At 52.6% G+C, this 27,535-nt stretch overlaps 1 protein-coding gene across 5 annotated transcripts in view; it reads left to right on the top strand.

Moving 5' to 3' along the window:
* The first annotated feature begins 5,670 nt into the window (after positions 1-5,670).
* The window catches only part of TRIM9 (tripartite motif containing 9), a 72,998-nt gene continuing 51,133 nt past the window's right edge, over positions 5,671-27,535 (top strand). For 3 of the 5 annotated variants that reach the window (XM_026117993.2, XM_026118019.2, XM_026118010.2), the window contains exon 1: positions 5,671-6,551. In XM_026117993.2, the coding sequence (XP_025973778.2) occupies positions 5,742-6,551 (810 nt within the window). In that variant the 5' untranslated portion in view covers positions 5,671-5,741. The remainder of the gene's footprint in view (positions 6,552-27,535) is intronic. The other 2 variants (XM_064511827.1, XM_026118029.2) reach the window with 2 other exon arrangements.

Below are 27,535 nucleotides of genomic sequence, written 5' to 3'. Positions count from 1 at the left end.
ATCAGCGTCACGAGATGCTGCCGGCAACCCACCTGCGGGGACACTCACACGGGCTCCATCTCTGCCCCGGTGGATGGAGATCGATGGTCATCGCAGGGACAACGCCGGCAGATTAATTAGCAGCAGACAGCCTTCGGCGTCATGTCCCACCACTCCTCACTCCAGCCAAAGATGTGAATCCTATTGATTTCCTGAGTCCGGCCTTTCTTCTGTCCTCCTCCCACCTCACCTCGCGGGGCTCAGGAGTCCCACTGCAACCGCAGACCGGCGGTGGCTCTGAGACTGTCCACTGCTGGGGATCTCAACAGAAAGTTTTGTATCGGACGCGTGTGTGCGTGCACACATGCACATGTACAAAGCACTGGAGGTTTAAGAAACCCACACTGTCCAAAGCAAGAACTGTTTAGGTTGTTTATCATCCAGGTAATATTAACAAGGTGAAAAGATTTAGTTGTTAAATGCTCAAAAATAGGAAGAGTGGCTGCTGCCTCCAAAGCAGGATCCCCAGGCTCCTGTGCCCACCATCTCCTGCCACACAGTGCTGCCGGCTCCCCAGGATCCCCGTGTCTCCTACCAGCTCCCTCTGACGTGGGCCAGGGACCTGCTGCACCCTTTCTGTCACCATCACCAAGAAGTTCTTCCCGTGGGGATTTCATGACTCCAGAAACAAAATACTGCAGAATGTCTGTTAGGTGGAAAAGTGCCAAGGCTAGATGCTTTGTTCCAGTTTGCAGCGAAGACTTTCCTGTACCAAAAATTACTCCTGAATGTGACATCTGGTCTTCCCTCCAGCTCTTAGCATTGCATGCACAAATGCACCACTGGGCAAGTGCTGTGAATTACTCCAACCCTCACCTCCATCCTGCCAGGGACGTGGGGAACCGGGGGGTCTCATGCTCTCCGTTCCTTTTCCTTTCTCACCTCACGGTCCCCTGGGGGCCCTGTGACATCTGCCTGTCTCCTGTCTCCCCTGAACTCTTATTTCTCCAGAGACAAGGAACAACTCAGCAACACAACCCGGCTGATGTGCTCATGGGAGCCAAAGGCAGTGGCTGGGATGGAGGTCGGAGGGGAATATGAGAGCAAATCTGCCACCTCCAGCCTTTGCATCACACCCCAACTCCATTGCTGCAATTTTCCAACTGATTTATCAGAACTGCAGTGGTGTTGTGGTCTTTTGGGGGTAACACATCATTTATGATTCATATAGCATAACCTGCCACCCTACCTCGCTTGTGACAGTGTCTACAAGCTTGATCCCGATTTCTAATCCGCAGTTACCACAGACAAAGCAAACCCATCTGCAGGCTGGCAGGGTGCAGGGGGGATGGCCAGGAGCAGGCAATTGATGTTCATGATTACCATCCTTATTGTTATTATGAATCATGTAGGGGCTGCAACAGCACTTACATAAAGAGTCCCAATGAGCTTAATTTGTCTTAGCCCAGCGGTGTCTTCTGCATCCCCCGGAGCAGAGGCTGGCTGCAACAGCAACGAGAGAGGCATCATTCCCGCAGCGGGAGCAGGGGCCACTTCTACTGCTGAGGTAGGGATGCTCCTGGCAAGAGGCACGTGAGAAAAGCAGGAGCCAGCTTAGAACAAGATGACTTCTTGATCCTTTAACTTGTGGCTGCTGATCACAGTGACATTAGACAAATGAATTTTGAAGCTGGCTCAAGTAATTATTGCAGGTTCTTACTGCATGCTCCACAGTTCTCAAGGCAATCACAAGCCTGACAATTGTAAATAATATGCAACCAGAGCACAGGGATGCTTGACTCTTTCTAAGGTGAAAGTAAAGGCATAAGCTGCTGTACCAAAAAGAAAACAGCTAAATGTTTATGACCAAGGGCCCCTTCTTCTAAATACACTGGCTGCATTTCTCTTTTTGTAGGGCTTTTTCCTCTTTCTGCCTATTTACATGAAAAGCATGTAATTAAAGCAGAAATGGCATCATCTACCTGCCACAATGAAAAATGACCAATGGAAGTGAGAGGCAGAGCAGACAAGGAATGATGGTTTCACTTCCGCGAAAGGGCAGCTAGAGGAAGGAGAGCAGGAAAAAAATGACCAGCCCCAAGCAGACACCGAAAGGCAGCAAATGAGGACTGCTCAGCCAAATTCAGGGGAAGCCACAGCGCTGGCAGTCAATATGGAGCCAGCAAGAGCCCAAAAAAGCAGAAAGGGAAACACAAAAGACCCTTCCTCATACCTCTGTATGCAACAGAAGAAAGAAATGCTCCGAAAGTCCTTTTCTCCTTATCACTTGTCCGTCCTTATCAGGATGAAAAATGATGGTGTGTTCCCTGTGATCTCAGCTCATTCGCTTGGTCTTCTGCCCCTTCTGAATACCAATGTGGGAGCTTGCAAATTGTACCGGCTAGCTGCATCCCCACGGGAGCTGTGAGAAACCACAGTGGCAGCAGAGAGCCTCGCAATGCCCTTGCTGAAGCTGGGTCTGCGAAGGATTGGACCTTTCAAGGCTAAATCTGCTAAATCCTGCTTGGACCTTTCCGATATCTACCCAAGCTGTTGGCTAAGGGGCACGTGCTGGGAGCAATGCTCTCTGCTGCACTGAGATCCCACTCTCCTGCTCTCCTGCTCTCCGCTCTGGTGCTCTCCCAAGCAATACCACAGCTCAGGCTCAGCAAGCCTAAGCCGCCAAGTGACCTGTGTCCCTGCAGAGGGACGGACGAACCACCCGGCAATAGATCAGTGCTGAGATGGCCACTCACACCACATGCCTTCCATCTGCCCCAGCCACAGATTAACAGTGTGTCTCAGCAATGGTGACCAACCAAAGGCTTCTCAGGAAGGGGCTAAATAGCTCTGGGAAAGGCGTAGAGAGCCTTGATGGAGGGGGTACATAGCCTTGAAGAAGGGGTAGATAGCCCAGTGTGGGGATGTATAATCCTGCAGGAGGTGACAGAAAGCCCTGACGTGCCCACCAATACTTCTGCCATCTCACCACCACGAAAATGGACACTGTATTTGAACATAGACGCAGTCAGAGGAGAGAGCAAGATGACCGCCCTGTTTTGTCTGGATGTTTCCAGCGCTGGGGCTGAGGTCTCCCAGTGCCCTCCTTCACCGCAGGTGCACTTTACCAGGGTCTTCACTTTCCAGCCTGCTGGTGGACGCCTGCCCCCATATAGAGCGTTAGGCAGATGTTCTGCACAGCTGCCTCCTCAGCCCAGATGTTAACCACTGCAGCAGTGACAGAGAGCCTGGCCACCCGGGATGTTCTTGCTGTTTGCAGACATGTTCTCTGACAAGTAAGCGTGTGCTCATGGGTTTTGTGAGGGGCCATCATGCTGTCTTGTTACAGCAATGCATCCTCTGTGACAAGGAGGAAAATTATTCAAAAAAGGAGAGCACAGAATAAGGCTCAGTGGTGACGCATGTGTGCGGCGTTATTTAATGCCAGGTCACAGAAGGAGCATCAGATTTGGGAAAAAAGGCTAGAAATCAAAAGAGAAAGAAAGGTTTGTTGGGAGACCCCAGCATTTTCCATGCATATTCTATCCATCACACAAGCTGCTGGTGCCCTGTGAAGGTGAGTGTCCAGCGGAAAGGATGCAAGATGCCTTTTAAATTTAAGCTCACCTTCATCCAATATACCTGGACACCTCAGTTTTCTTTGCAGGCCATAAGCTATGGATTTCTTCACCCTGCCAATCAATGCAGTACGACACTACTAACATATCCTTCCTACACCAGCATTTCAGGATGCTTGCCTTGCAGAGCACTGAGGGATAAATCAACACATTCAGCGGTAAGATAGAAAGAAAACTGAGACCGTTACTTGGCACATGCCCTGGAGGAGCCCTCCTGGGACAGGCTTGCAGTGCCTGCTGTGAGGCCGGGTACCAGAGGAGGAGGGACAAGGCAGGAGCAATTGACGGCTGAGATTCAAATTCAGGAACCTGTGTAGGGCCTGTGAGGTTCTTCTAACCGGGGGGGTAGGAACAACAGCCTGAGCCTCTGCTTAGTCCCTGTGTATAAAGGAGATAGACAACCCTGCTGTTGGCAGATCCACCACCACCCCAGGATGCTGCATGGTCATGCCAGACAGCGAGGACTCTCACGCAGTGGGGACTTCCACACTTTTATACAAAGGCAGCCAGATTTTGCTCTCCTGTAGCCCCGGCCAACAAGCTGCTGTGCTCTGCAGATCCAGGCCACCTCGGCATACCTCATCCTGCTGCCAGACACCCTTCTCCGGACCAAAGCACGCACTGGAAGAGTTTGCAGCTGCGGGGATTAACAAGAGAGCCAGGGTGCTCGCGGCAGCTCCATTTCCCTCAGTCCCTCACCCTCTCATGGCTGCTGTGAACCTGCCTCAGTTTCCCCATCTCTGCCACCAGTCACCCCATGGCAAAGCTGGCGGGCAGCAGGACACCCCATCCCCATCTCAAACGTGTGCACACTGCTTGGGAGAAAGGGAAATAATGGAAAAACATTCCCAGTCCAACTTATTTTTCAGTTGGCTGAAAAGAAACCATTATGCAGCACTGCACACTGCCAGGGTATTTTCAAGAGGTTAGCGGGTCTCTGGGATAAGAAAAGGTGGAAAATACTGCCCCGGTGAGCACTGGCAGACCCGCTGGAGCAGCCTCGGGCCCGGTTTCGCTCCGGCGGCGTGCGGAGCCCCTTGCCCGGCTCGCGCGCTCCAGTGGCAGGAGAGCACCCCACGGGGGCGTAGCAGGCTCGGCCGGTTGAGCAAGGCTGGCCAGGCCAGCCCCCTTCACTGCCTCTCTGTGTAAATATATACGAGCATACACATCGATAATGAATTTTTTTAATATGACTGATGGAAATAAATAGGGTTACTGAGAGCGTATTGCATTTATTACGTGATGCTGTGCTGGCAGACATTGCCCGCGCAGGGCTCTCGCATGGCGGCTTGGGCGCCTTCCCTCAAGGTGCAGCAGCTCGGCTGGCACCTCGGCGCTCCCAGGAAAACCGCGAGTACCCGGAACGAGTGTAAAACGAAGCCCCGAAGCGTCTCCCCAGCACCCGAAACAGCATCACGGCAGCCGTCCCCATCTCCCCGCCGGTGCCCGCTCCCAAACCCAGCGCGGCTGCTCTGAACGTCCAGGCTGTTCGCTCTCTCCCCAGGGATCCGTCCCCCCCGTGCCCCAGGCCTCCCACCGCAGCAATGCCCACTCCCCCGCAGGCAGCACGGTCGCCGCAGCACCGGGCCTCGGGCCCGCGGCCGAGCCCAGCGCCCGGGGCCGCCCGCGGGGCGAGGTGACGGGGCCCGGGCGCCATTTTGGGGGGCGCCCCCGGGGGCTGCCCTGCGGGGAAGCGAGGAGCCCGCGGGCCGGCGGCGGCCGCCCCCGGCTCACGGGGGAATGGGAACCGAGGCGGAGCAGGGGGAGCGGCGCCGGAGGGAAGGAGGGAGCCTCCCCATCCAGCGCCCAGCGCCCCGCGTCCCGCCCGACCCCGCAGCGCCCCGCCGCAGCCCGGAGCGGAGACCCCGCGCACCGCCCGCCACAGCCCTGAGGGACGCCTCGCCCCGCCCCGCCGCGGGGACGGGCAGGCGGCGCAGCCAATAGCGGCGCGCCGCCCGCCCCCGCCGGCGGAGGGCGGACCAATAGCGTCGCGCGGGGCGGCGCGGCGCGGCGCGGCGGGCGGCGGCGCGGCAGTCGGCGCCGAGGCGGCGGCGGCGGCAGGTCGCTCCGGTTGCGCGCTCCCGCCTCGCCGTGCGGCCGCCGCGCCGCCGCCGCCCTCGCCCTATGGAAGAGATGGAAGAGGAGCTGAAATGCCCCGTGTGCGGCTCCTTCTACCGGGAGCCCATCATCCTGCCCTGCTCGCACAACCTGTGCCAGGCGTGCGCCCGCAACATCCTGGTGCAGACGCCCGAGTCGGAGTCGCCGCAGAGCCGCCGCGCCTCGGGCTCCGCCGTCTCCGACTACGACTACCTGGACCTGGACAAGATGAGCCTGTACAGCGAGGCGGACAGCGGCTACGGCTCCTACGGCGGCTTCGCCAGCGCGCCCACCACGCCGTGCCAGAAGTCGCCCAACGGCGTGCGCGTCTTCCCGCCGGCGGCCCCGCCGCCGCCCGCCGCCCTGGCGCCGCCGCCGCGCAGCGCCTGCCTCACCTGCCCGCAGTGCCACCGCAGCCTGGGCCTGGACGAGCGCGGCCTGCGCGGCTTCCCGCGCAACCGCCTGCTCGAGGCCGTCATCGACCGCTACCAGCAGGGCAAGGCGGCGGCGCTGCGCTGCCAGCTCTGCGAGAAGGCGCCCAAGGAGGCGGCCGTCATGTGCGAGCAGTGCGACGTCTTCTACTGCGATCCCTGCCGCCTGCGCTGCCACCCGCCGCGCGGGCCGCTGGCCAAGCACCGCCTGGTGCCGCCGGCCCAGGGCCGCGTCAGCCGCCGCCTCAGCCCCCGCAAGATCTCCACCTGCACGGACCACGAGCTGGAGAACCACAGCATGTACTGCGTGCAGTGCAAGAGCCCCGTGTGCTACCAGTGCCTCGAGGAGGGCAAGCACTCCAGCCACGAGGTCAAGGCGCTGGGCGCCATGTGGAAGCTGCACAAGGTGAGCGCGGCCGCCCCCCGCGTGGCGCAGGCGCGGGAGGGCTCCCTGCCTCCCCAAACCGCCCAGGGCCGCTCTCCCTGCAAGCCAGCAAGGATCTGGCACGCCTTGACAGAGGCCATGGAGTCTCCATCCTCGGAGGTGTCCAGACCACGTCTGGACGCACTCCTGGGCGAGCTGCTCCAGCCTGAGCCCGGCCTTGGACGAGGTGGTCTCCAGAGGTCCCTGCCGACCTCAGCCCTGCTGTGGCTCTGAGCTCGCCGAGGTCCGACCAGGCCCGCGGGGCTGCACGGAGCGGCCGCGCTGCGGAGGGGCTGGGAAAGCACCGGGGAGCGATGCCGCTGCGAGGAGGGAGGCGCGGAGCCTCCTCCGGGGATGCGGCGGCAGGGCACTGTGCGGAAGGGGGGCTGCTGCCGCCTCCCGCACACTGAGTCACTGGGAGGAGGAGGAGGAGGAGGAGGAGGAGGAGGGATGGCAGGCGGGCCAGCGGGCAGCACAGCCGCTGTGCGTTTCGCTGCATGCTGATCAGCCGCTCTCCGGCGCGCGCTCCCTTCCTCCGGCGAGGACGGGATCGCCGTGCTGCAGAAGGGGACGCAGCGGTTGCTGCGGCGTTCGGCTCGGCCGAGCCCACCCCGCTGCCCCCTCCCTGCCTGTGCCGGTGACCCCCCGCTCCTCTCCGAGGGAACTGGGGCAGAAGTGACTTGGACGTGGGCAGACAGGGCGCGAGGGGATGTGCTTCATTCCTTGGATGAACATTGAGCTAATTGCCCGCTGCTGCAGCAAATTCGCGCTGACAGGAGCAGGTGGGGAGACCTGTGGTGAGGCAGGGAGCTATGCAGGGTGCCCCGCCGAAAGGGGCTCAAATGAATTGCTTTCCAGGGACGTCTCTGTGTGTGCCGTGCTTTGGCGTGGTGCGTGGCCGTGCGTGGCTCCGTGGAGGATGAAGGCCACCGAGCTGCAGCTCTGTGCAATGTCTTGAGTGAGTGGGTGCAGACAGGGACGAGCCACCACTTGCCGTGACACTCTTATTCCTGCCCCGAGGGTGTCCAGCGTGGCTTCCCGGGCCTCGTACAGCCCCGTTCGTGCACGTGCGATGCAACAGCTGCTGCTGAAGTTCGTGGCAGCTCGCGGCGCTCGCAGCACTTGACACGCGGTGCGTCGCCGCGGCATGCCGCAGCCCGCCTGACTGCTGACCTACTAACAGCAGCGCGGGGGCTCCTCTTCGTTGACGTGTTAACGTGACACGAGCCATCAGATGCTGTGAGCATCTTCCTCCCGTTGCGAAACCCGGGGTGCGTGCTCTGAATTAAAATGTAGGTGTCAGCTCTCCTGCAAGAGCAGCCTGTTCTCCAGCGTCTGTTCCTTCTGGACCAGCTCTCGGTGGAGGATGCAGCGGTTCAGTCCAACACAGAGCAGGAGAGGAGCTGACTCCAGCTCTCGGTGTTGCTCTCCAGAGCAAGGGAATCTGCTGGGTACCTGGGCTTTTCATCAGGTTTGGGCCTGAAACTGCTCCGATTAGCGCTTGACCTCCCTGCCATGCTTTGATTCAAATCCAGCCAGGCATTTATTTAGAAACAAGCATCAGCATCTGGGCAGCTTTGTATGCACACACTCAGATACTTACAGTTCAGTCCTTGTGATCTGAAAGAGGGTGGCTTGTTCTTTCGTGAGCATTTAGCTTTTCTTTCCAAATACCTTTCCGGGGGGAATGCTTTATCAATGCAGTATTTCACTGATGTAGCCAGCAGATATGGAACTGTAATTTTGTTTGAAACGATTATTTTCAGGTACGTTCTCTGCTCTTCTCAGGAGTTAGAACATTAAATTGCACCTGCCTTGAATCATCCTGCATTTCTGCAGGTAGTTAAAATGTTTTCTCTGATATGACAGTGCAGGGATTTACCTCCAGTTCCTGCTAAGTGCTTGTTAGGAAGGGAAGAGAGTCAAATGTGATATTACTGTATAGTTGAATGAATCATTGCATAGCCAGAGCTCAGAAGTGCTCCCTGAGATGCTGTATAACAAAATCAAGGGGAGAGGCTGTTCATATTTCGAGCTTTATCCTAGCTGGGACTGGGCCTTACGAACCAAACCACCTGTGGATTTGAGCTGGTGAACCTCCTGCAAAGTGTCGGTGTGTCACTTCTTTTTTGGGCACATCACAGGGCAAGATCGGGCTCAAGGACAGGCCTCTGATGGAGAGCCAAACTTGCCAAAAAGCCGACTGTTCCTATGTGCTGGATCTCTTTGGTGTGATGAGAGGTTGTAATGAGCACTTGCAGCTCATAGGAACGGTGGAGTCGGCTCTTGACTTCTCTTCTGTGATTTCAACACAACTCCGTGCAACGTATTCCTTGTGATACATCTGTACTCTTTAATTCTTGACACAAGGAGAATATGATTCTTGGTGAAGTCTGTGATGACCTGAGAATGCCTTGATGAGCTGCTCTTCTTGAAAGTGGTATTCATGAGTTAATACGTGATTGCTGGGCCCTGAGCAATCACTGTTAAATGCCACGTGCTTTGCCTTGGGAAGGAGACCAAAGAGCTCTTCACCGAACTCTTCGGGATCTGACCCGATTTCTGCTTTCCGCTGAAAGCGTGCTGATTGCATGGTTCTTGCAGATGATTATTTCAAAATAATCTGCACTGAGGCACAATAAAACATAATTCAGGGAGCTAGGATTTCCAAGCTGGACAGAGATAATGAGAAATCCTCTCTTTTGCTATCTTCCGTTCAGGACAGCTGTTGGGAGTGGGGTGGATATTCAGAGAAACGCAGAGCAAAATGGGTTTTTAATCTGAATAGTCCCACTTTTATGCATGTATTGCAGCTGTCTCGATTTTATCCTGACAAGCTGTAGTGCCACTTGTCATGTCAAAAGCAAAAACACAAGATGGAGCTGAATCATGTATTCTTTGCACATTTGAGTCCCTCTTGCCTTTGCTGGAAAGTGTGTTGTGAGTGTCGGCTCAGCAGCTTGCTAATGATTATACATACAGACAGGCTGGGAGGGACCTGCAGGGTCACACAGTCGAGTCTCCAGCTATTTCTGACAGCCCTGAAACCCCATCCATCAACTGATCAAGCTCTGTCTCGAAACAGAAGTGTCTTACCCTTGCTGATACATACATGTTGGAAAGGTCTCCCAGAAGTTCAAGGCTTCTGGTAGTAGCTTTCTTCTAAGCAGCTTTGAAAGCTCTCTGGGTAGGTGCTGGACAGACGGTGACAGAGAGTGGTTATTCCTGGCTGTCTCTCATAGGGTGTTACGTTGTTGCCCATCGCTGTTATGTCTGTGTACCCTCTACAACAGGGATTCAAGAGCAATGCCTCCTTCCGTGACTCTATAGGGGCTGAAAAGGACGGTGATCCTATGGTGGACAACAGCAGTGCAATCTTCTGCCCTCCTTTTGGGCAGCAGTGCTGTTTGGACAGTCGAGCAAGGCAGTTCCTTTGCGTAGGGATGGGTCACGTTTTTCCTTTTCAGAAGTCTATGAGACTCAACTTCTTTTCTTCACCGTCATATTTCATTTTTTTTTTTTTTTGACTTAAACCAAGACTCGTGAGTAGGACTGTTGTCTGGTCTGACACTGAAAATGGAGCAGGTTAGATGACCTGTCATGTCCCCCCGCAGTGAAGCAGAAACAGATTGTGACTTCGGTGGAAGATGCGTAGAGCTCTCAGTTATACTTTTAGGTGAGGTTTAACTGGGATTGCCCAGGCTGAAAACACACACTGTCCTCTGATTGCAAATCCCTGCTGCGTGTCTGCATGGACTGTGGTAGAGACCAACCCCGTGAAAGGGAGTTGCACTCTCTGTTGAATCAGCTGTAATGATAGTTAGCAGTCAGTGGCTGATTAGCAGAGGTATAATCTGGATTTCCACTCATCCAGACTGTCACTCACACGGGTGGGATAAGAGGTGCAGGGTGAGCTCTTCTTTTAGGAATCAGAAAGCCTGTGTGCACCAAGCGTCACTGCTCCAGCTGGCTTGCACATCTGGGGTAAGCTCGAGGGTGAAAAGCACTGCTAGTGCCTATTAGCGTCTGCCCGGGGGACGGTGGGCATCGGAGCCAAGGCAGTGAGGAGACAGCGTTATTCAATGTCTTACTTGGCTGCACCTCCTTTTTGTTAGGTGCTAGAGAAGGTTTTGTGGGGAATTGCTTTCTCGTGGCATGGTGAACATACTGCTGTTAGGTCCACAGGAATTCCTGTAGCCCGAGAGGCTTGTCAGGGATATCCAGGGAGTTGCTACATGGCAAAGATCTGTTTGCATTGCGAAGTAAAATATTTGCTGCTAAAACAGAAGCAGTGAAAATCTTTAATCTTTTCCTGTTGCAAGCGGTGCACTTTCCCAGGCCTCGGTCTGCCTGCCTTCCCGAGTCCCAGCGTGCTTGCTCCATCACCTGCCATCTGTAGCTGCAGGGTCTCTCGTGTCCTGTAGCATTGCCAAACAGCGTTCCTGATCACGTCATTTTTCTGCTTTCTGTTGCCAGATCCTGAGAGCTGAAAACAAGCTGAGATACTCTGAAGTCAGAAAAAAGCAAATGTCAGTGAGGTCAATGGATTTGCACCAATTTGTGTCTGTCTAGGACGTGGAGGCGATGCTGCCTGGCTGTATTAGTCTTGGCCTTTATTTAGAGTACAGCTTTCTTTCAGACAGCTTTTGCCCCTGCACTCATCCACAGCTAACAGAATAACAAGCACCCTTGAATATCCCATTAATCAAAGGCAATTTGGTACAGCAAGTTCTGCGAGGCGTTCTGGGAGTCTGTGTGTAGCGCTGGATGCCAGGAGACCTCCTCTTGGTTATTTGCAAATGCAAACGGGCCCAGGGCCATCTCGTAAGCTGGAGTAAATCAGTGTAGCTTCATCAGCTCCAGTGGGGAGTCCTAAAAGACACCAGCCTGGGAGGAACGTGCTGTGTTGCACCATCTGAGCTCAGGCTCTCCGAAGGCATTTACTGTGTAAATGTGCAGCCTGGTGTCAGGTGGGATCTGCCTTCCTCCAGTAAGCTCCTGTGTTCCTTAAATATCTAGCCCTTTCCATCCCCCCGCCACAGTTTTAACTAATTTTTTTCTTTTACTTGCTGCTTTATGAATGAAGGATCGCGTTGACCCATTTGGGGGGAGAGCTCACGATGGCGCAGGAGGGATCCTGGTTGGGAGCGCGTTCTCGAGAGGCTTGTGCTGCTGCTGGCTGCGGAGCTGCTTCTCGCTCCTCTGGATAAACCAGGCCCCAAAGGTCAGGTTTTTAGAGGGAAAGCCTTGCTTGGTGTCACTTTCCAGAGCTTGGTCTGCATGTTATTACAAAATCCTGCTGTGTGTCACCACACTAATATGCGATTATTTTAATACTATAATTTTATAGCTTCAAAGTTTGGTTAAAGAAAAAAAATTTCAGAGCATCTGAGTAGTCTTATTCTTTCTAGGGATTCAGCACAGATCACTTGGAGATGTATTCATTTTTAGGTTAGTTAGTGGTTTAGGAAGGAGGCCTGACCGACTAAACCCCTGGGGGATGCAAACTAAAGTATTTGCGTGAACTTTGGAAGCATGTTGCATCCTTCAACCAAAGTGGTCCCCCCTCCCCTTTTTCTTTCCGGTCAGGCCCTCGCGTGTGGTTGTGTTTTTCCCTTTTCCCGGCTGGCCCTTCTGGGTGGACGAGGCCGGGTCCCGTCTCCCGGCCTGGTTCCCTGCGGTGGGGTTGTTAGTGCAATTAATGAAGGTGCGCTGGGGCTACAGGAATAACGAATATTCCTTGGTGCAAGGAGAATTAATAAAGATGATAGATGCCCCTGTGCATGGTCCAGAGGCATTTTCATACTTGGCGCAACAAGGGCACTTGCAGGTTATCAGGCAAGTGTTTCTTAGCAGACCTCCTTACTGATTTCAAGAGCCGGAGGTACAGCTTTGGGGTTGGAGCCGCTCTTTCCTCACTGCCATTCCTGGCCGTGTTATCGCAAAGCGCCCAGTGATTCAGCCCGAAGCAGGGACGGAGTGGGAGAAGGCTGGCAAGTGTGGCTGCCGCTGTTTATGTTGCGCTGGGGAAGGGAAAACTGGCAGCGTTTCTCTGAGGATGCTGGAAAGAGAAGGGGTGGGCTTGTGGCTGTGGCCGGAGGCCAGCTTTCCCCGCTCTGCTGAGGATTTGGTTCATGACCCTGGATAAAAAACTTGCGTAGCATCCCTTTCTGTCTTTTTCCTCTGCTTTAGGCTGCCCTAGCTGTCCCGAGCTGTCGCTTCACAAGTGTATGTTTAGCGCTTCCCGCTTCGTTAGCTCCAGCAGCCTGGTCGTTGTCCAATGTAAATTAATAACCAGGTCCCTCCTGCTCAATGTTGAAATATGCTGAGGACTCCCAACAACGCGGAGGGCACCGTAGCTGTCAGCGCTGGGTGAAATCCCACCAGGAACATAATGAGAGCATCAGCTCTCCAGCCTCGCTCCCTGGGAAAGCGCTTGCGTACAAGCTTGGTTTTCAATGGAAGTCATAGAGATTTAAGGGCATGACTTAAACGCTTTCTGGAGTTGAGGCGTTGGGAATGGTAAACTGGTGAGAGCCCTTGATGTGCAAACAGCGTCGGATTAGCTCCGTGCTGTATAAGGACTTGAATTGTCCCTTGGCTCAGAATGACACTGTCTTTCCTGGGAACACAGCTCTCTCTTTGGCAAGGTGCAAGATGGGAGTGTAAAACAAGCCTCAAGACTTTCACAGCAAAGCTAGTTAAGTCTTAGTCTTGCTCTCTGAGGAAGCAGTCAAAATGTCTCTCTGATTGTCCGAAAACGTATTTTATTGCCGTCCCTTTGTAGTTTAGCTGACTGCCTCTTAGTGCCACTTTTAATCTGCAGCCAGCTCTCTGCGAGATCCCTGTCCAGGCAGAGCAGCAGCAGTTCAAGTCTTGCCATCGTATAAAACCAGCTCGGCGCTCTGCAGAGAAGGCAGCGCTCAGCTGTGCCGCTCAGAAGTGGCAGAGCTGTCCCGTGTCCGTCCTTCAGCAACGCTTCTTCCATCTCGACGCTGGAAGCAAGGACCTGCATGGGTGTTAGGTCTGTGCCGTGATCAGCCCACAGCTCTGTGATTCAGAGCAAGTGTGTAGATGCGGTTTCTCATCTATGAGATTATTTCTCACCCTCCTCCAGAGCACAGCACTTAAAACTCGTTATTGGCTAGAAAATCGTGTACTCGGGAAGAGTTTTGTTTTGCGTGTCATCTTGAATTTTGCCTTCTGGCTGCTCAGTGGGACGGAGGCGAGCTGAGCGCTGCCCCTTCCCCTCTGCTCTGCTGATGGCAGTGACAGCGCAGATCGCGGGTGGGGGCAGGAGGGTTGTCTGATCGCATCGACCGCGTGTATTGTGCTGTGTTTCTGGAGCCGTGAACCAGGTGACGGATCAGTCGATACATCTGTGACTTGGGCGATGGTTAGGCTCTATTGATTTCCCATTGCGATGCCGGACTGGCGGATGGTGGAGGACACTTTCTGCAAGCAGCTCTGAGGAAGGTTCCTCCTTCACGCCTGGTTGGCAGGCGACTTGTCCACGTCTCCCCTCGGCACGCGCTGGGCAGACCTGGTGCATCCCAGGTTGAGCGGGAGCCTGTTGCAGCTGGTTCCCAGCTCCTGCTGCTGTGCCTCAGGGCTGGTGGGCCTGAGGGGAGGTCCCTTGATGAGTTGGGAGCTGTAGGTACATCCCAGAGGAAAGCCACCATGCTACAGGAGCCCATCCCAGTTTATCAGCTGCTTTCTCCTTTCTCACCTTGCAGCTGCAAGACTTTTGGGGGAGAGCCAGGAAAAGTGGAGTGTGATTTGGTAGGGTAAGTCTGACTCCCTTCCTAACTGCCCTCAGGAGAAGTATGCCTCTTTCCCCTAGCTGTAAAGGGAGTTTAAGGAACTCTACCTGATGGGTCTAAAACTCTGCTTGGACCCTATTGAACTAGAGTCATGTTATGATTTGGGCAGGTAAGCTGACTCCGGTATTCATCAGATGGCTTCAAATTTCTGGCTGCCTTGGAAAGAGGACAATTTCCATGAGAACCAGTGTATGTGGCTTTTGTTCTGAATTAGCCCTATTTCTGCTCGGGCAGAAGATGTTTTGTTCAGCTATCGTGCAGCTCTTGCGTAGCGAGCAGGAGCACAGTGAGATACAGCAAGAAAAAGAGCAAGCAAGCCGTGTCTTCTTGATGATGTTCGGAGCCTTGCATTAGTAGGTTATCATGGAAAAAATGTCAAAGCTCAGGGAGGTGCAATGATATTTCATGTACTGCTTTAGCTGGCTTTTAGCTCATGTATTACAGGTTCAATTTCTAGTGTTTTGTAGTTGTCTAAGTGCTACAGCTGCATGATAAATCTTTACCAGAGAGTAGGCAGTGTTGGGAAGCTAAGTATGGCTGCTTTCGGGGTCTCGGGAAGCACTGGAAATGAAGCAGTGAGGTCGTGTTTTATGAGCGAGTGCTCTTTATCCCAGTCTCCTGCTATATTTCTTCTTTCTGGAGTAAATTGACAGAGATTCATTGGCTTAAGTGTCTTACTGCCTTAGTGTGGTCTGTTCCCTGTGACCCCTCTCAAAAAAAACTGGGGGGGGGAACAGCCTGCTGAAAGCATTAGCGATGTGTGAATTAGTGGAATACCTGATGTAATTACATGATGTTTCTTCTGCTGCATCATTCTGGATGGGGAATGCGGGACACTTTTATGGGGCCATTTCAATTCTCGGGCTTGTTTGCGGCTCTGCAGAGGCAATGTCAGGAGAATGACACTGCGCAAGGTAATTTGTGGCAATTAGCGCAGGTTATCTTCCCGCAGGAGCATGTGCACCGAGCATTTGGCATCTCGGTTCGTTTTGCGATGCGACAAAAGGAAAGTCGGGGCAATAATTTATGTCATGATTACAGCAGTCTGCACATGGTCGAATAAAGGACCTTCCTGCCATATGCCACAAGTCTGGCTTCAGTAAAGCCGTAAATTGCTGGAGTCGTCGTGAGTCATGGCAAGTCAGGGTGTCTTGGGTTCTGCAAAACCAGCCCTTGGCCCCGGAGGGGTTTGGGAGGGAGGGGCAGTTTTGCAGTTTGGAGTCAGCCAGATGGGTCTGGAAACGCAAAATGTGCAGAGCTTACAGGTCTTAAGATACAGCTACAGCCTTGTGCGGGTCATGCCCATCTAATGCCGTTGACCTCAGTGACTTCTGCCTCCGTTCGGTACGCGTGATGAGAATTGACAGAAACCCAACGATTGACCTACATAACCTTGCAAAACCGGAGAATTTTTTTGCTTGCCCAGCTTGACCATGTGGCACCTGGCTGGCACGCGAAGCATGGCGTGAACCACACGGCGATTCTCCCCGAGTCCCGCACGTGCAGTCTCCTCTGCGGTAGTGAGGTTAGTTGCCTTGAGAAACACTCTTTAGAGATTATAATCCAAGATGTCCACAGTTAAGTGTCAGTCACATCTGAGATTCTTCTCTGTCACCGCATTGAGAATACAGGATGCTGTTGGCCGATCGTTGCTCAATGAGGTCTGCGCTGTCGGTAGCACGCATCCAAGTGCTTCATCATCCCCCCGGTCCTGCAAAGGGTCCTTAGTTTTCTTCCATTTAATTGGGTGGAAATTCCCTACTGCAGAAAGCAATTATATTGTCAAATGAAAGGAGAGGTGCTAGCCGGAAAATAAGTGAGTTGAGCTCATATTTAATCAAGAAGCTGGGATTAGGATAGGATACTGGAGCGTTTCCTCGTTCAGCGTGCGAACGGGTGGCTTCCAGCAGAGATCACCAAGGTTATCTGAAGGTTGCCAGGCAGTGTGATTTATTCAGAGTTGTCTTCAGGTAGACAAGCTATTCATGGAATAATTCTGTTCTGGTGAAGGTGTCTTTCATCCGTTTGTAAATTATAAACAGCCAAATAAATGAGATCTAAAAAGAAGGCATACAAGGGGTAGAGTTTATATTTACAGAGTCACCGTGTGCTGAGCTGTTCCAGAAATTGCTTACATCGCAGCAGGGTTTGTGTTTCACAGTGCCTTCCCTATACCCAAGAAAAAACACCTACTGTACTTAAATGTGCCCCAAAATACATTTGATTTAAATTAAGTATAATGGAGCTAATAGGACCAGCGTCATCAACTGGTGAAAACTTGTATTGCGGTGTTGAAGTCAATGGAGCTGTGCTGATTTAAGTTGTCCAAGGCTTCACTGTAATGTATGAGCTATTAATAAATATGTGCTTACCAGGGATTTGGAGCAGAGTTATGTGCGTAATGACTGTCTCTGTGAAAAGCTTTTAACCTCAGCAAAATGTTTACAAAATCAATTTTTATTATATTGCTGTCATTTTATTTAAATAGACAGTTTACTTGGTTTGGGGTCTCCGAGTTGATTTGCAGTTATGATCTGAAGGAGCCAAGAGATCTCTGAATATAAGTAATGTCACAGATGTGTGCTGAGAGTATAATTTAAGGCCGGATTCTGCCACCTGCATTCATGCAAAATGGCCCTGCCATTGGGAATAACCGTATTGACTTGCAGCCATTTACTCCTTCAGGGTGAGGCTGGTGGAGTTTGATGATGCAGATTTACATGCAATTGGTAGGTAATTTTTATAACAGTTTCTGTAACAATTTATTGCATTTACAATTCTGCGTGTGCATAAATACATTAATCTACCTCTTTGTTACTGAGAATATTTTAAAAGTAGACAGCCTCAGCGACTGCATAACTCTGCAGTATTGATATTTATTCCAAGACAGAGCTGATATATATGAATATTTTTAATGTACGTGTTCAGAGTGACAGATAATAGTTTATAGCGTATAATTAAACACCAGTAACATCGCTGGCCCTAGACAAGGCAGTCTTTTTCCAGAAGATGATATAATCCAAGCGTGACAGGCAGAGGAAAGGGCTGGGGGCAGAAGAGCTGCTTTGTTGTGCTGCTGCGAAGCGGCTTTGGCCCCGCGCCGCACCGCGCTTTCGCCTGCCGTGTGCTTTTCTGAGCAGGGCTTTAGTCACGCGTGCTTAAGTTTAAGCAAACGCTTGAGCTGCGCTGCTCTGGATGCCTTGCAAAACTGACTTTTGTTTTGGGGCTGTTGCACTAGGCATCGTGAAATACGTTCCTCCTCCCGCAGTTTGCCGCTGCGGTGGCTTTGCCCGGTGAAAGCGCCCGTGATGGCCCGGAGCCTGCAGCCCCGGTGGCTCCTGGAGCCGCTGCCTTGCTCAGCGCCTGCGTCTTGCGGCTGCTTTCCCGGGAGCCTTGCAAGCCCCTCCGGGTGCTCCAGAGGAGGACAGGCCTGGGCGAGCTCCGCTCATGAGCCGATTTTCCCTTGTAGCCTTGAAAGTGGTTATAAGTTTAAATAAAAATACAGTTAAGAAGCAAAATCGTCAAGGATCGAAGCTGCAAGCTAACTGCACGCTTTGGGATTTCTCCCGGGGGCTTCAGGAACTTTGCTGGGTATTTGAGCATTCAAAATCCATGCGCACCCAAGCTGCGGATGGGAGCTCGGGGGCTCCGGAGTCGGCTGGCCCCGATGGGAGCTCGGGGGCTCTGGAGTCGGCTGGCCCCACAGCAGCACCGCAGCTCATCACGAGCCCAGGAGGGATGTGGTTTCCCCAGACCTCCCTCTCTTAAGAAACAGCCCCTGGCATTTTCCATCTGGAATTCACCGCCTAGCTTTGCAAAGTGCCTTGGGGAGAAAAAAATAACAATAACATTCTAGTATTACAATAGAAACCCCTTTTTTTCCCCCCCGTGACATTTGTGTTCAGAGCCTTCGACCTTCGTTGCTCCCGGACTGTCGTGAGCAGCAGCGGCAGCCTCTTCGCGTCCCGGTGCTTCGGAGCCCGCGGTGCTGGGGGCGAACGCGCGCGTGCTGGCCCGCGCCGTGCCCCGGCCCTGTCTGGGACACGCAGCTGCATGGTGCAGATGGGACGAAGCACGCAGCGCAACCCTGGGACAAGCCCAAGCTCAGCCTGGACATGCCAATCCTGGAAGCAGAGAGCCCGAGGGGCTGCGGCAGGGACACCCGGCTGCCTGGAAGTGAGCTAATTAAAAGCGGGGTAATGAGCTCAGGCAGAGCACTGGGCTAATCCTGCTAGACTAGGTCTGTTCCTAAGCTTGAAGCTGTTGGGTTATGCAGGGTGGATGCCCCGGCTCAGACATCTGTAGCAGTCTGCACGCTGCTCTTTGCACCACGTGGACATCCCTAATGGAGCCGTGCTGGTCAGTGGGCCAGGAAGGGTCCGTGCTCCCCGCTGCTCCGACTTGCTTCCTAGGCGTTACAGCAGAAATCCTGAGGGAGGACAGGGATGTAGCATGAGGTGCGGGTGCATGGAGCTGCTCACAAGCATGGAGAAAAAGCTGCTTCCTTGGAAAATCAAGAAGCAGAAAGGCAAGTGTTGTCAGTGCCAGGCCTGCAACAGCCTCTGAAGGACAAGGGGCCGGGCACACAAGCAAAGACCAGGAGTTCCTTCTGGATACTGCAGGGAAGACCTGGTGGAGGGGCACAGAGAGTCACTGGTGATGAGGAAGGGAGATGGTCTTTGCAGCTGTATTTCAAGGATGGGAACAGTAAATTTGCCTTTATAGAAGCTGGAGTAGAGGGTGCAGTAGGCAGGGTGCTGCAGCAAGAGACTTTTGTGGAAGGAGATCAGCTCCTTGTGCCTCCGTTATTCCAACAGCCTCCACACAGCCAGGCCCATGCAAGAGAGAAGTGTGAACTTTGGGTGTTTTGTGTACATGTATATGTTCATTCACCTGATACTCTCTAGCCTTTGATGCAACCAGTAGCTCGTGGCTGGGGTGTTTCTACAGCAGAAGTCTGTTTGTGATAAATTCTCATAGCGTCTTTGGACGCTGTCAGGCAAGTTGAAGCCCCTCTTGAGTACATCCAGGCTGCTGCTTAGCTGCATCTTGTCCTGGGTGGGTACCTTTGCTCACCACTGAGCTCCTTGCTGCACCAAACCAGACTTAAGTAGCAGGAAGAGTGAACTCATCTCTGAAACTCACTTTTGCTGCTCATCCACGTAGCGCAGCAGCAGCAGGAAGAACAAAGAGCATTTTCACAAGCTGCTTCCAGCCCCTGCCAGCACTTCGTGGTGTCTTTGCTTTCCGCACCCGGGAGCTCCTCTCCCATTCCCTTTAAAGTTTGTTTGTGTCGTGGCAGAGTGGGAGGTAGGAATTCAGAGGTCCTGAGATGTGATGTACCACCACTGCAGGTTTGTCAGCTGTGTTTGAAGCTGAACTTATAAATATTACTAAATCACCTGCCTTGCCAAGAGCTTCAGATCCTTGGAGAGCAAGTTTAAAGAGACTTTTTTCCCTTATGTTAAAGCAGTGGCTTTAAAAAAAAAAAACCAAAACCTCACCTAAGAGGAAAGAGTGGTAGGGAGAGGGGTTTTGCTGATGTCATGAAATAAGAAGGGTCTCTGACTGCCTGTCAAATACAGGTTGCACAAGGTCTCCAGAGACTTTAAAAAAAAAAAAAAAAAAATCTGTAAGGCAGATATCAGAGTTATCACTTCCAAATATGTTTGTACTTTTGTGGTATAAAAGGACTTTTCTCATCTGTTGTGCTGAAACCTAAATAGTGCAAAGCCTTGTCTGAAATTTGAGATACTGCCTGCTAATCCCGTACACGGCTTTTTACAAAGGAGCTTAAAATTTAAGACGACCATTTGATGTGCCTTCTGTAAACTAAACCTGTCTCTCATTCCCCTTTCCCTACTTACGTATTTAAATCAGGGAACAGCTCTGCAGCCTCATGTCTGCTCTGCTGATTTGTCTTGGAGCACACAGACAGAAGTCAGCTCTCAAAGCAGAGATGTAGCCTGCTGCCCAAAGTGACCTGGAGGGGCTCTGTTTGCGGCTGGGAGATGTCACCGTAACCTTCATACCAAATCCCACCACCTAGGCCCATAGCTTGGATATCAGCTTGGAGCTGGCCCAGCCAAAGCTGGATTTCATGCGTAACTTCTTCAGCATCGTTCTGCCTCTGTTCTCACCATCAAGGAGTCTTGTCCAGCCCCTGGCTCACGTCTCATCTGCTGCAGCCTCCCAACATTTTATGAATCTCCTCCTCTTGTTATGAATGCTCAGATGCTGACCCAAAGCTCCTTTAGCTGTTTCATCGCAAGGAGCACGTCGTCATCTCTGTATCACCCTGACTCTCGTCGCACCATCCCAAGCTGCTGGACTTCACTGTTGAATCTTCCCAGGCCCTTCTGCACCTCCTGTGTTACTTTTCTGGCCTCTTGGAAACTCCTTTCCCCAAAGCACCTGGCAATGGAGAGAGGTAGCTCTTTGCTGTGGTCCCACTCTTCAGCACCGTTCCCATCCGTTAGCTGTGCTGGGCTTTTGTCTGGTGCCTCACTCCACGTTTGTTTCTAATCCCAGGTAAGGGATAAGATAAGGGATATTCCAGATAAGGACAGAAGCAAATGTTAGATATATATGGATTTTTAAGGGTGTCATGGTGAGCTGAAGGAAATCCTGCACATGATGAGCACATAACCAGGGTCTTGCATAGGATGTTGTGTGCTTTGGGCTGAGATGCAGTCTGTTTGCTAGTCCTCCCCAACACTTCGCCTCCTCCTCTTGCTGTTGCCCTCATTTCCCCTGCCCTTCACAGAGCTTCCCTACTCCTCCGTTCTTCCTTTGCTGAGCTGCCTCTCTCCCCATTTCTCTGGTGGTTGTTGCCACCTTCTCAGTCTAGCTGAGATACCTGTTCTTGCACAGCTGGGCTGGATCCATGTTGTGAACGCTCAGACATCCTCTCGTGCACCTCAGTTTTTTCTCATGCTGCTATTTCCCCAGTATCCTTTTTCATTTCACACTGATCGAAGGTGGTTACGTCATGTGAATCTTCATATTTTCTTCCTGACTGGGGCTCACATCTATTTCTCATGTGAACTTATGGCCAGGAAGATGTATCTGAGCTGTTTTGATTCCTACTGCCAGTGGTGCTGGCCAGCCCTCACAGAGTGTGTGCCAGGCTGGGGATGTTCCTCCTTCACATGATGCAAATTGTTGCTTTTCATTGCTGTTCCGCGTGGTGGACCCTCTCACTTGGCTTTCCATTCACCGGGCTATGTGTAGATCCCAACCACACGTGTCTGAAGTCCTTGCAGAAACCGAGTCTCCTGAAGCCCTCCAGAGAACTGGGGGCCAGGTGGCGAGGCTTGGAGCTCCTTGCAGTGATTTATTCAGCGAGCCTTGCAGTCCATGCCCTTGTCCTACAGGACATATGGGAGTGCAGCTGGTCCATCCTCACCACGCTGAGACGAGACCTTATTCTCTAAAGGCTTCTGGAGATATTTACTGTATTTGTTTCCTTTTCTCCTTAGGCTGGTGTTACTTTAAGGTCTTGGGAGCACTCCTTTCTTTCCTCTGAAAAAACTACATGTGAATTATTCCCCCCTCCCATCCCTTGGTGCTTCCCAGATTCTTCGCTTCTTCATAAATAATCATGAATGATTCAGTAAGTCCATTAACTGCTTTCCTCGTGACACCAAGATATATTGCTCAGCTTCGGTGATGTGGATATCCCTCAGCTCCGAGTGCGGAGCGCCCTTGCCTCCTTGCTCTCTGTAGATACACTGACAAGTTCTTCATTACTTCCTAATTAGCCATACGTCCTTTCTTATTAAAGAATAATTTTTTTAAAGGCACTCATTAGCTCGGCTCTTCCGGAATTATTGATTTATTCTTCCTTCTTTTTTATTAATGGACCTACAATCTTCTCATAATCCATCCAGTTCGTTTGGTTAGCCTTCCCCCTAATGACTCTCGTCCTCCGCTGTCGGTGCTTTTCCTCGTTCCACGCTGCCTTTGAGTGCTTTTGCCATCCGTGCCTTTCTCTGCGTGGTTTATTTTGCTTGCAAGGCTTTGTGTGGGTGCTCGAGAGGCTTCTCTTTCCTACACCTCTTCCAAGGGTGAGGGAGTGCGATTTCCAAAGAACTTGTTCCTGGCCTGCATTAGGAGACCTAGAAATTGAAATCCTCGAGGGTTTAGATTTTTGCGCTTACTCAATTCCCCAAATTCCTGAATTGTCCTCTGTTTTCATTCTCGGCACTAGGTGCTTTGCTGTGTTTGGTAAACTCTTCCCTGGAGGATCTGGCGTTCTGCTATTAAGCCACTTCCACCAGTTATTGCTTTCCATCTTGTGCTGTGCCACATTTTCCTGCTTCCGAATTGTATTATAGGCACAGCAACATCTGAGCCAGCAAGGGGAAGACCAGAGGAGCGTGTCTTTCCCAAAGGAAAAGTTCTCTTTCGGCAGACCAAGGGGTTTGGTTTGCATGAGGTATTTGGGGGATTTGCCTGTCTGCTCTTCATAGTCAGAGCATTCCTTTCCCTTCCCCCAGCCCTGTCTCTGATCATCTGCCCTCGTGGTGTTTGCTGGACTGACAAAGCCTGGCCGCCGTCCTGGCGCACGGGGCCCTGCTGGACTGGCGATCTCGGCGTGTCACTGCGGCTCTGTTCTCAGCCGTGCACGGTCACGGCAGTCGGAGAGTCACGGCTCGGGTTGCCCTTTGCTCTTGCTGTGCAGATCAGCCGGACCGCCTCAGTTCAATTGCAGCAGCCTAGCCTGGCGCCAGGTGAGCTGCCCTCCACCTCCTGCACTTTGCTGGCACTTCACACGTGTCGCCCTGCTCTCAGCCCCTTTGAGAGCTGTTTCCCCAGCCTTCCTGCACGGTTTGATCAGCGGGAAGCTGGGCTTGCCTGCGGGCCTGGAGGGGAGAAGAGCTGCTTGCAGCTCTTGCCTGTGCAGTCCTTGGCTGGTGGCAGGGATGTGCAGGACCCCAGCAGCGTCACCCCATCAGCTGTCACTGAGGTATCCCCTACCCAGGCATCGCCTGGGAGTCTCGAGGTGGTTGTGTGTGCCTCGGTGCGAGGTCTACTTTCTGCTTTGAGTCCCTTTAAGTCCCCAAAGCATTGAGTTTCCCAAGAGATTGATTTGATGGGCTCTGGAGCAAAGTGCTGCAGCTGCTGGAGCTTGTCCGGAGCTCGCTGGGGCGACGCGGTTCAGCCTGTCCTCATTGCCGGGAGCAAGCGGCAGATAGGGAGCGGGAGGCTTGCAGCACAGTTGAGCTCGCCTGGCTGAGACCACCTCCAGCACCCAGCCGCTCAGAGGCAAACAGGGGGTCTGCAAAATGCCCCCTACGCACACCCCTTACGGGGATGGAGAGTCTAGTGTGCACAAAAACTGCTCCCTGTCTGACGTGGGACTCTTGGTTATTCTTAGTCTGGCAACGAGATGCTTTCCCAGCCTTCTGGCCCTGCCCTTCCCCATGAGTCCGGTTCCCTCCTTGTTTTTGAATACTCTGGGGTCCAGGCTGCTTCATGGTACCTACAGTACCAAACATAATCTGTTTGCCACCACGTTTTGGGAGTAATCCCAAATCCAGCTCCTGTCAGCTTGGGAAGGTTGGAAACCTGGATCCAGATTTAGGGGCTCAGGCTCCTTTCCCTACAGTAAGGAGCTGAACAAGGAGGAAGGTATTTCTTCACCGGAGCCGAGATCGGAGCTTCCTCAGCCTGCCCTAAGTGCTTTCCTGGCAGCAGCCACCTGAGCGGCTGTTGTGGTGAGTGTTGCTTTCTCAGTGCTGTGGTATCCATGGTGATGGGAAGTATTTCTAAAGTGGTGCTTAAAAGCAAACATGAAATCCTGTTTCTTGAGCCTGCCCTTTGATCTCTGCCGCACCTGCCCTTGGTTTCTTCCCCGGAGGGTAGAAGGAGCCCTGTCCTGTGCACCTGGACACAGCAGCGGCTGCACCGGTTGGTTTAACTGAGCAGGCACTCACTGCGTATCTGCTCAACTTCCCTTGTGCCAAGAGAGAGGAAAGTGGAAAGTCATGTAAGCAGAGGAATACGTGAAACCCGAGGGGTTTGGCAGTGGCGTGGCACTGCTGGGGAACCTGGCACTGCGTTGTCCCAGGAGCAGACCGCACTGAAACCCCAGCGTGCGACTGGACAGGAGCATCTCTGCTTGGTCAGGGATGTGCACAGAAGGCAAAAGCTAACTGTCTCTCTCTTTTTTTTCTTTTTGTAATACAGCTTTGATCCTAGAAAATACCAGGTGAGAAGGGAGCTCTGGAGATCTCAAGCCCAACCTTTTGGCCAAAGCAGGCCAGCTTCACAGTCAGATCAGGTTGCTCAGGGCCTTGTCCAGTCAGGTTTTGGAAATCTCTGAGGATGGAGATTCTCCCACCTCTGTGAGCCCTGTCCCAGTGCCTCACCAGCCTCATGGTGAAATTTTTTATATAATCAGAATTTTTCTTGTTGCAGCCTATGCCCTTGCCTCTCATCAGTGTGCTCCCAAAGAACCATCTGGCTCCACCTTCTCCACAGCCCCCTTTTTAGTTGACAAGTGCAAATAGGTTCTCCCTTAGCCTTCTCCTCTTGGTGCTAAACAAACCCAGTTCCCTCAATGTGTCTTCACACATCACTCCACAGTGCTCCAGATCCTGATCACCTTCATGACCCTTTGCTGGGTGCTCTCCTATTCCTCCATCCACCTCCTCTCCATGATCAGGCAATCTGGAGCAGAATCCCACTGCATGAGCAAAGGACAGTCTTAGGTGTCCGGACCGAGCCGTTGAGCAGAGCAAACTTGAACAACCCAGGAACAAGCTCAAGGCTCTGCTCCCTCCAGGCAGCCCAAATTCTGGTTTGAATAATAGAAAATAACAGGCAAGGTCAGGATGGAGGGAAAGGTCAAAGCAGAAGCAGGGGCAAAAAAACTGAATTCAGTAACACTCAACTAGTAACTTCTCCCAGTGCGAAAGTGTGTTCCAGATAAGGACATTCAGGCTGGTTTATCGCTTGAGACTAAACGCTCCTACGATTTCTGTAGCTCTGATTTGCCGAAGTCTGCTGATAACTTACTCCAGCTGGATGCACAGAGCGTTCGACTGTAACTATGACTGAAGCACGGTTTGGAGTGGGGGCTGGGTTTCAGTCGCAGCTTTCCTTTCCTCTCCTATTCCCATCAAAATTAGAAGCAGCAGCAATAACTGAAGGAGCGGGTTTTTCTAGTAGGCTTAACCTGGGGCCAAGTCCCTCTGGCCTCTGCTTCCTCAGAGGGACGTGAGGAAAAAGCCATGCCAAACCTGCAATCCCCCCGGCTGGTGCTGCGCTTCTCGGGCATGGGGAACGCTTCCAGTACCTGCAGGAGCTCCTCATCTGCACCGTGCCCTCGGGGTGCTCGCGGCCGTCTGCAAGAGGCTCAGGGCTGAGGGGGGACATTGGCAGTAGCTGGTCTCCAGAGACAGCTTCCCAGTTCTGCTGGAGAGGGGGGGAATGAAGCAGAAAGGCCAATTGATCCATATGCATCTCAGCTTCGTTTCCCTCCTCCTCCTCCTCCTTCTCCTGCTGTGGCTGTCTGATACCAGCAATCTCATTAAAAGCAGAAAGCATAAAATTAGTAATAATTTGCTGATACTCTGTTGGCAGCAAAGCCTTGTCTCCCGGTGCTTGCTAGCAAAGCAGAGATCCCCCAGCACTCGGGTCATCTCGGAGCGGCAGGGTGAGTCAAATGGGCTTATCAGCACCTCTCCTGGGGCATCACCCGGCTGCGGAGGTTGGTGAAACACCTCCTGACCGGTCACACCGTGCAGCCTAGTATATTAAGGTGCTGTCAGCTCTAATTCACTTTAATGCACTAAGCTATAAAATGTGGCCATTTCAGGCAATATTCCTGCGGTTCAGGTGTCCCCAGCATTGTGAAGGAAAGGGCCAGGGCTAGTGCCTGTGATTCAGCCCCTTTGCTCACTGGTGGGGTAGGGGGAAACCTAGAGACACCAACAAAACTGTCACATTTTTAGAGCTCGTTCTGCTAGTTTACTGACACAGTGGTGCCTTTCCCTCGCTGCCTCCTCACAGCAAGTGCCACGGCCAGCTTGGAGCGTGATATTCAGCTCTTCCCAGGAGCAGTCCCACCTCCGTCGCGTTGGGGCTTGCAGCAAACCTAGAGCTCGCTGCTCTTTCCTGGGCACACGAGCACGAGCCTAGCACAGTTGCTGCAGAGCACTCGGGTCTCCTGAGCATGTTTTGCTGATGGCTTGAGGAGTGCTTGGTACACAGAACGGCTCTGGGGATTTAACTTCACACTTCTCTGCTTGTCAGACATTCACCATTAAATGTGAACTTTAAAGCACTGGCCAGGAGCAACATTTAGAAAAAAACAGAGCAAATAACCTGTGTCCTCTTAAAAATATGTCAGTGAAGCGGAGGGCGAGGGGTTTGCTGTGTGCTCTAAGGCTGCTTAGTTTAGTGGTGTATTTGCCAGAAGAGATGATACCTTGTGGTTTATTTGGGCAGGTCCAAACAGCTCAGCTGGATCAAAGACCTCAGAGGAGAGTGTAAGAAACAGTCCAAAAGGTGACTGTGAAAGGGGAAATTTGTTCCTGATCTCCTGAAAGGAAGAGGCAGAGGAGGAGGGAGCAGGCTCCATCCTGGAGCGTCCGAGGAGGAGCCTTCCCCAGGGCCTGGGAAGCACCCCAGGCTCTGCCCAGCCCTGGGACAGCCTCAGCCGGAGGACACCCAGCCCCAGAGCGTGGCAGCCTCCCTGCTGGGGAATGTCATCGGGAGTTTTGGCATATCGGTAAAGGCCAGTTTAAGTGCTAGGGACTCCAAATACCATAATCTTCGACACGTATTAGCCAATATCCCATTAATTAATATCAAACTGGGAAAAATAGCTTAAGGCTGAGAACATTCAGACTTGCGGCAGTGATGCAAAGGACCAGCTGTTGGTTACAGCCCTTCAGTGCTGCTGCTGTTTCACCTCCGCATGTGCCAGACTCCTTTCCGTAGGGGCAGATGATTGAGAACAAACAGCCAAAAGGGACATACAGCAGAGGAGCAACGCTCTTGTAGTCGTGCTGGACTTTGAATGTGCCCAAGGTAAGATGTGAGCAGGAGAGGAGATAGCTTTCGTTATGCTAATGTAGTTGGGAAGGGCAGACAAGCTTTTGGGCACACCAGGCCATCCTCTAAGGCTGC

This window comes from Dromaius novaehollandiae, chromosome 5 (assembly GCF_036370855.1).
Source record: "Dromaius novaehollandiae isolate bDroNov1 chromosome 5, bDroNov1.hap1, whole genome shotgun sequence".
Lineage (NCBI taxonomy): Eukaryota > Metazoa > Chordata > Aves > Casuariiformes > Dromaiidae > Dromaius > Dromaius novaehollandiae.
This window is presented reverse-complemented; position numbering and strand designations above follow the sequence as displayed.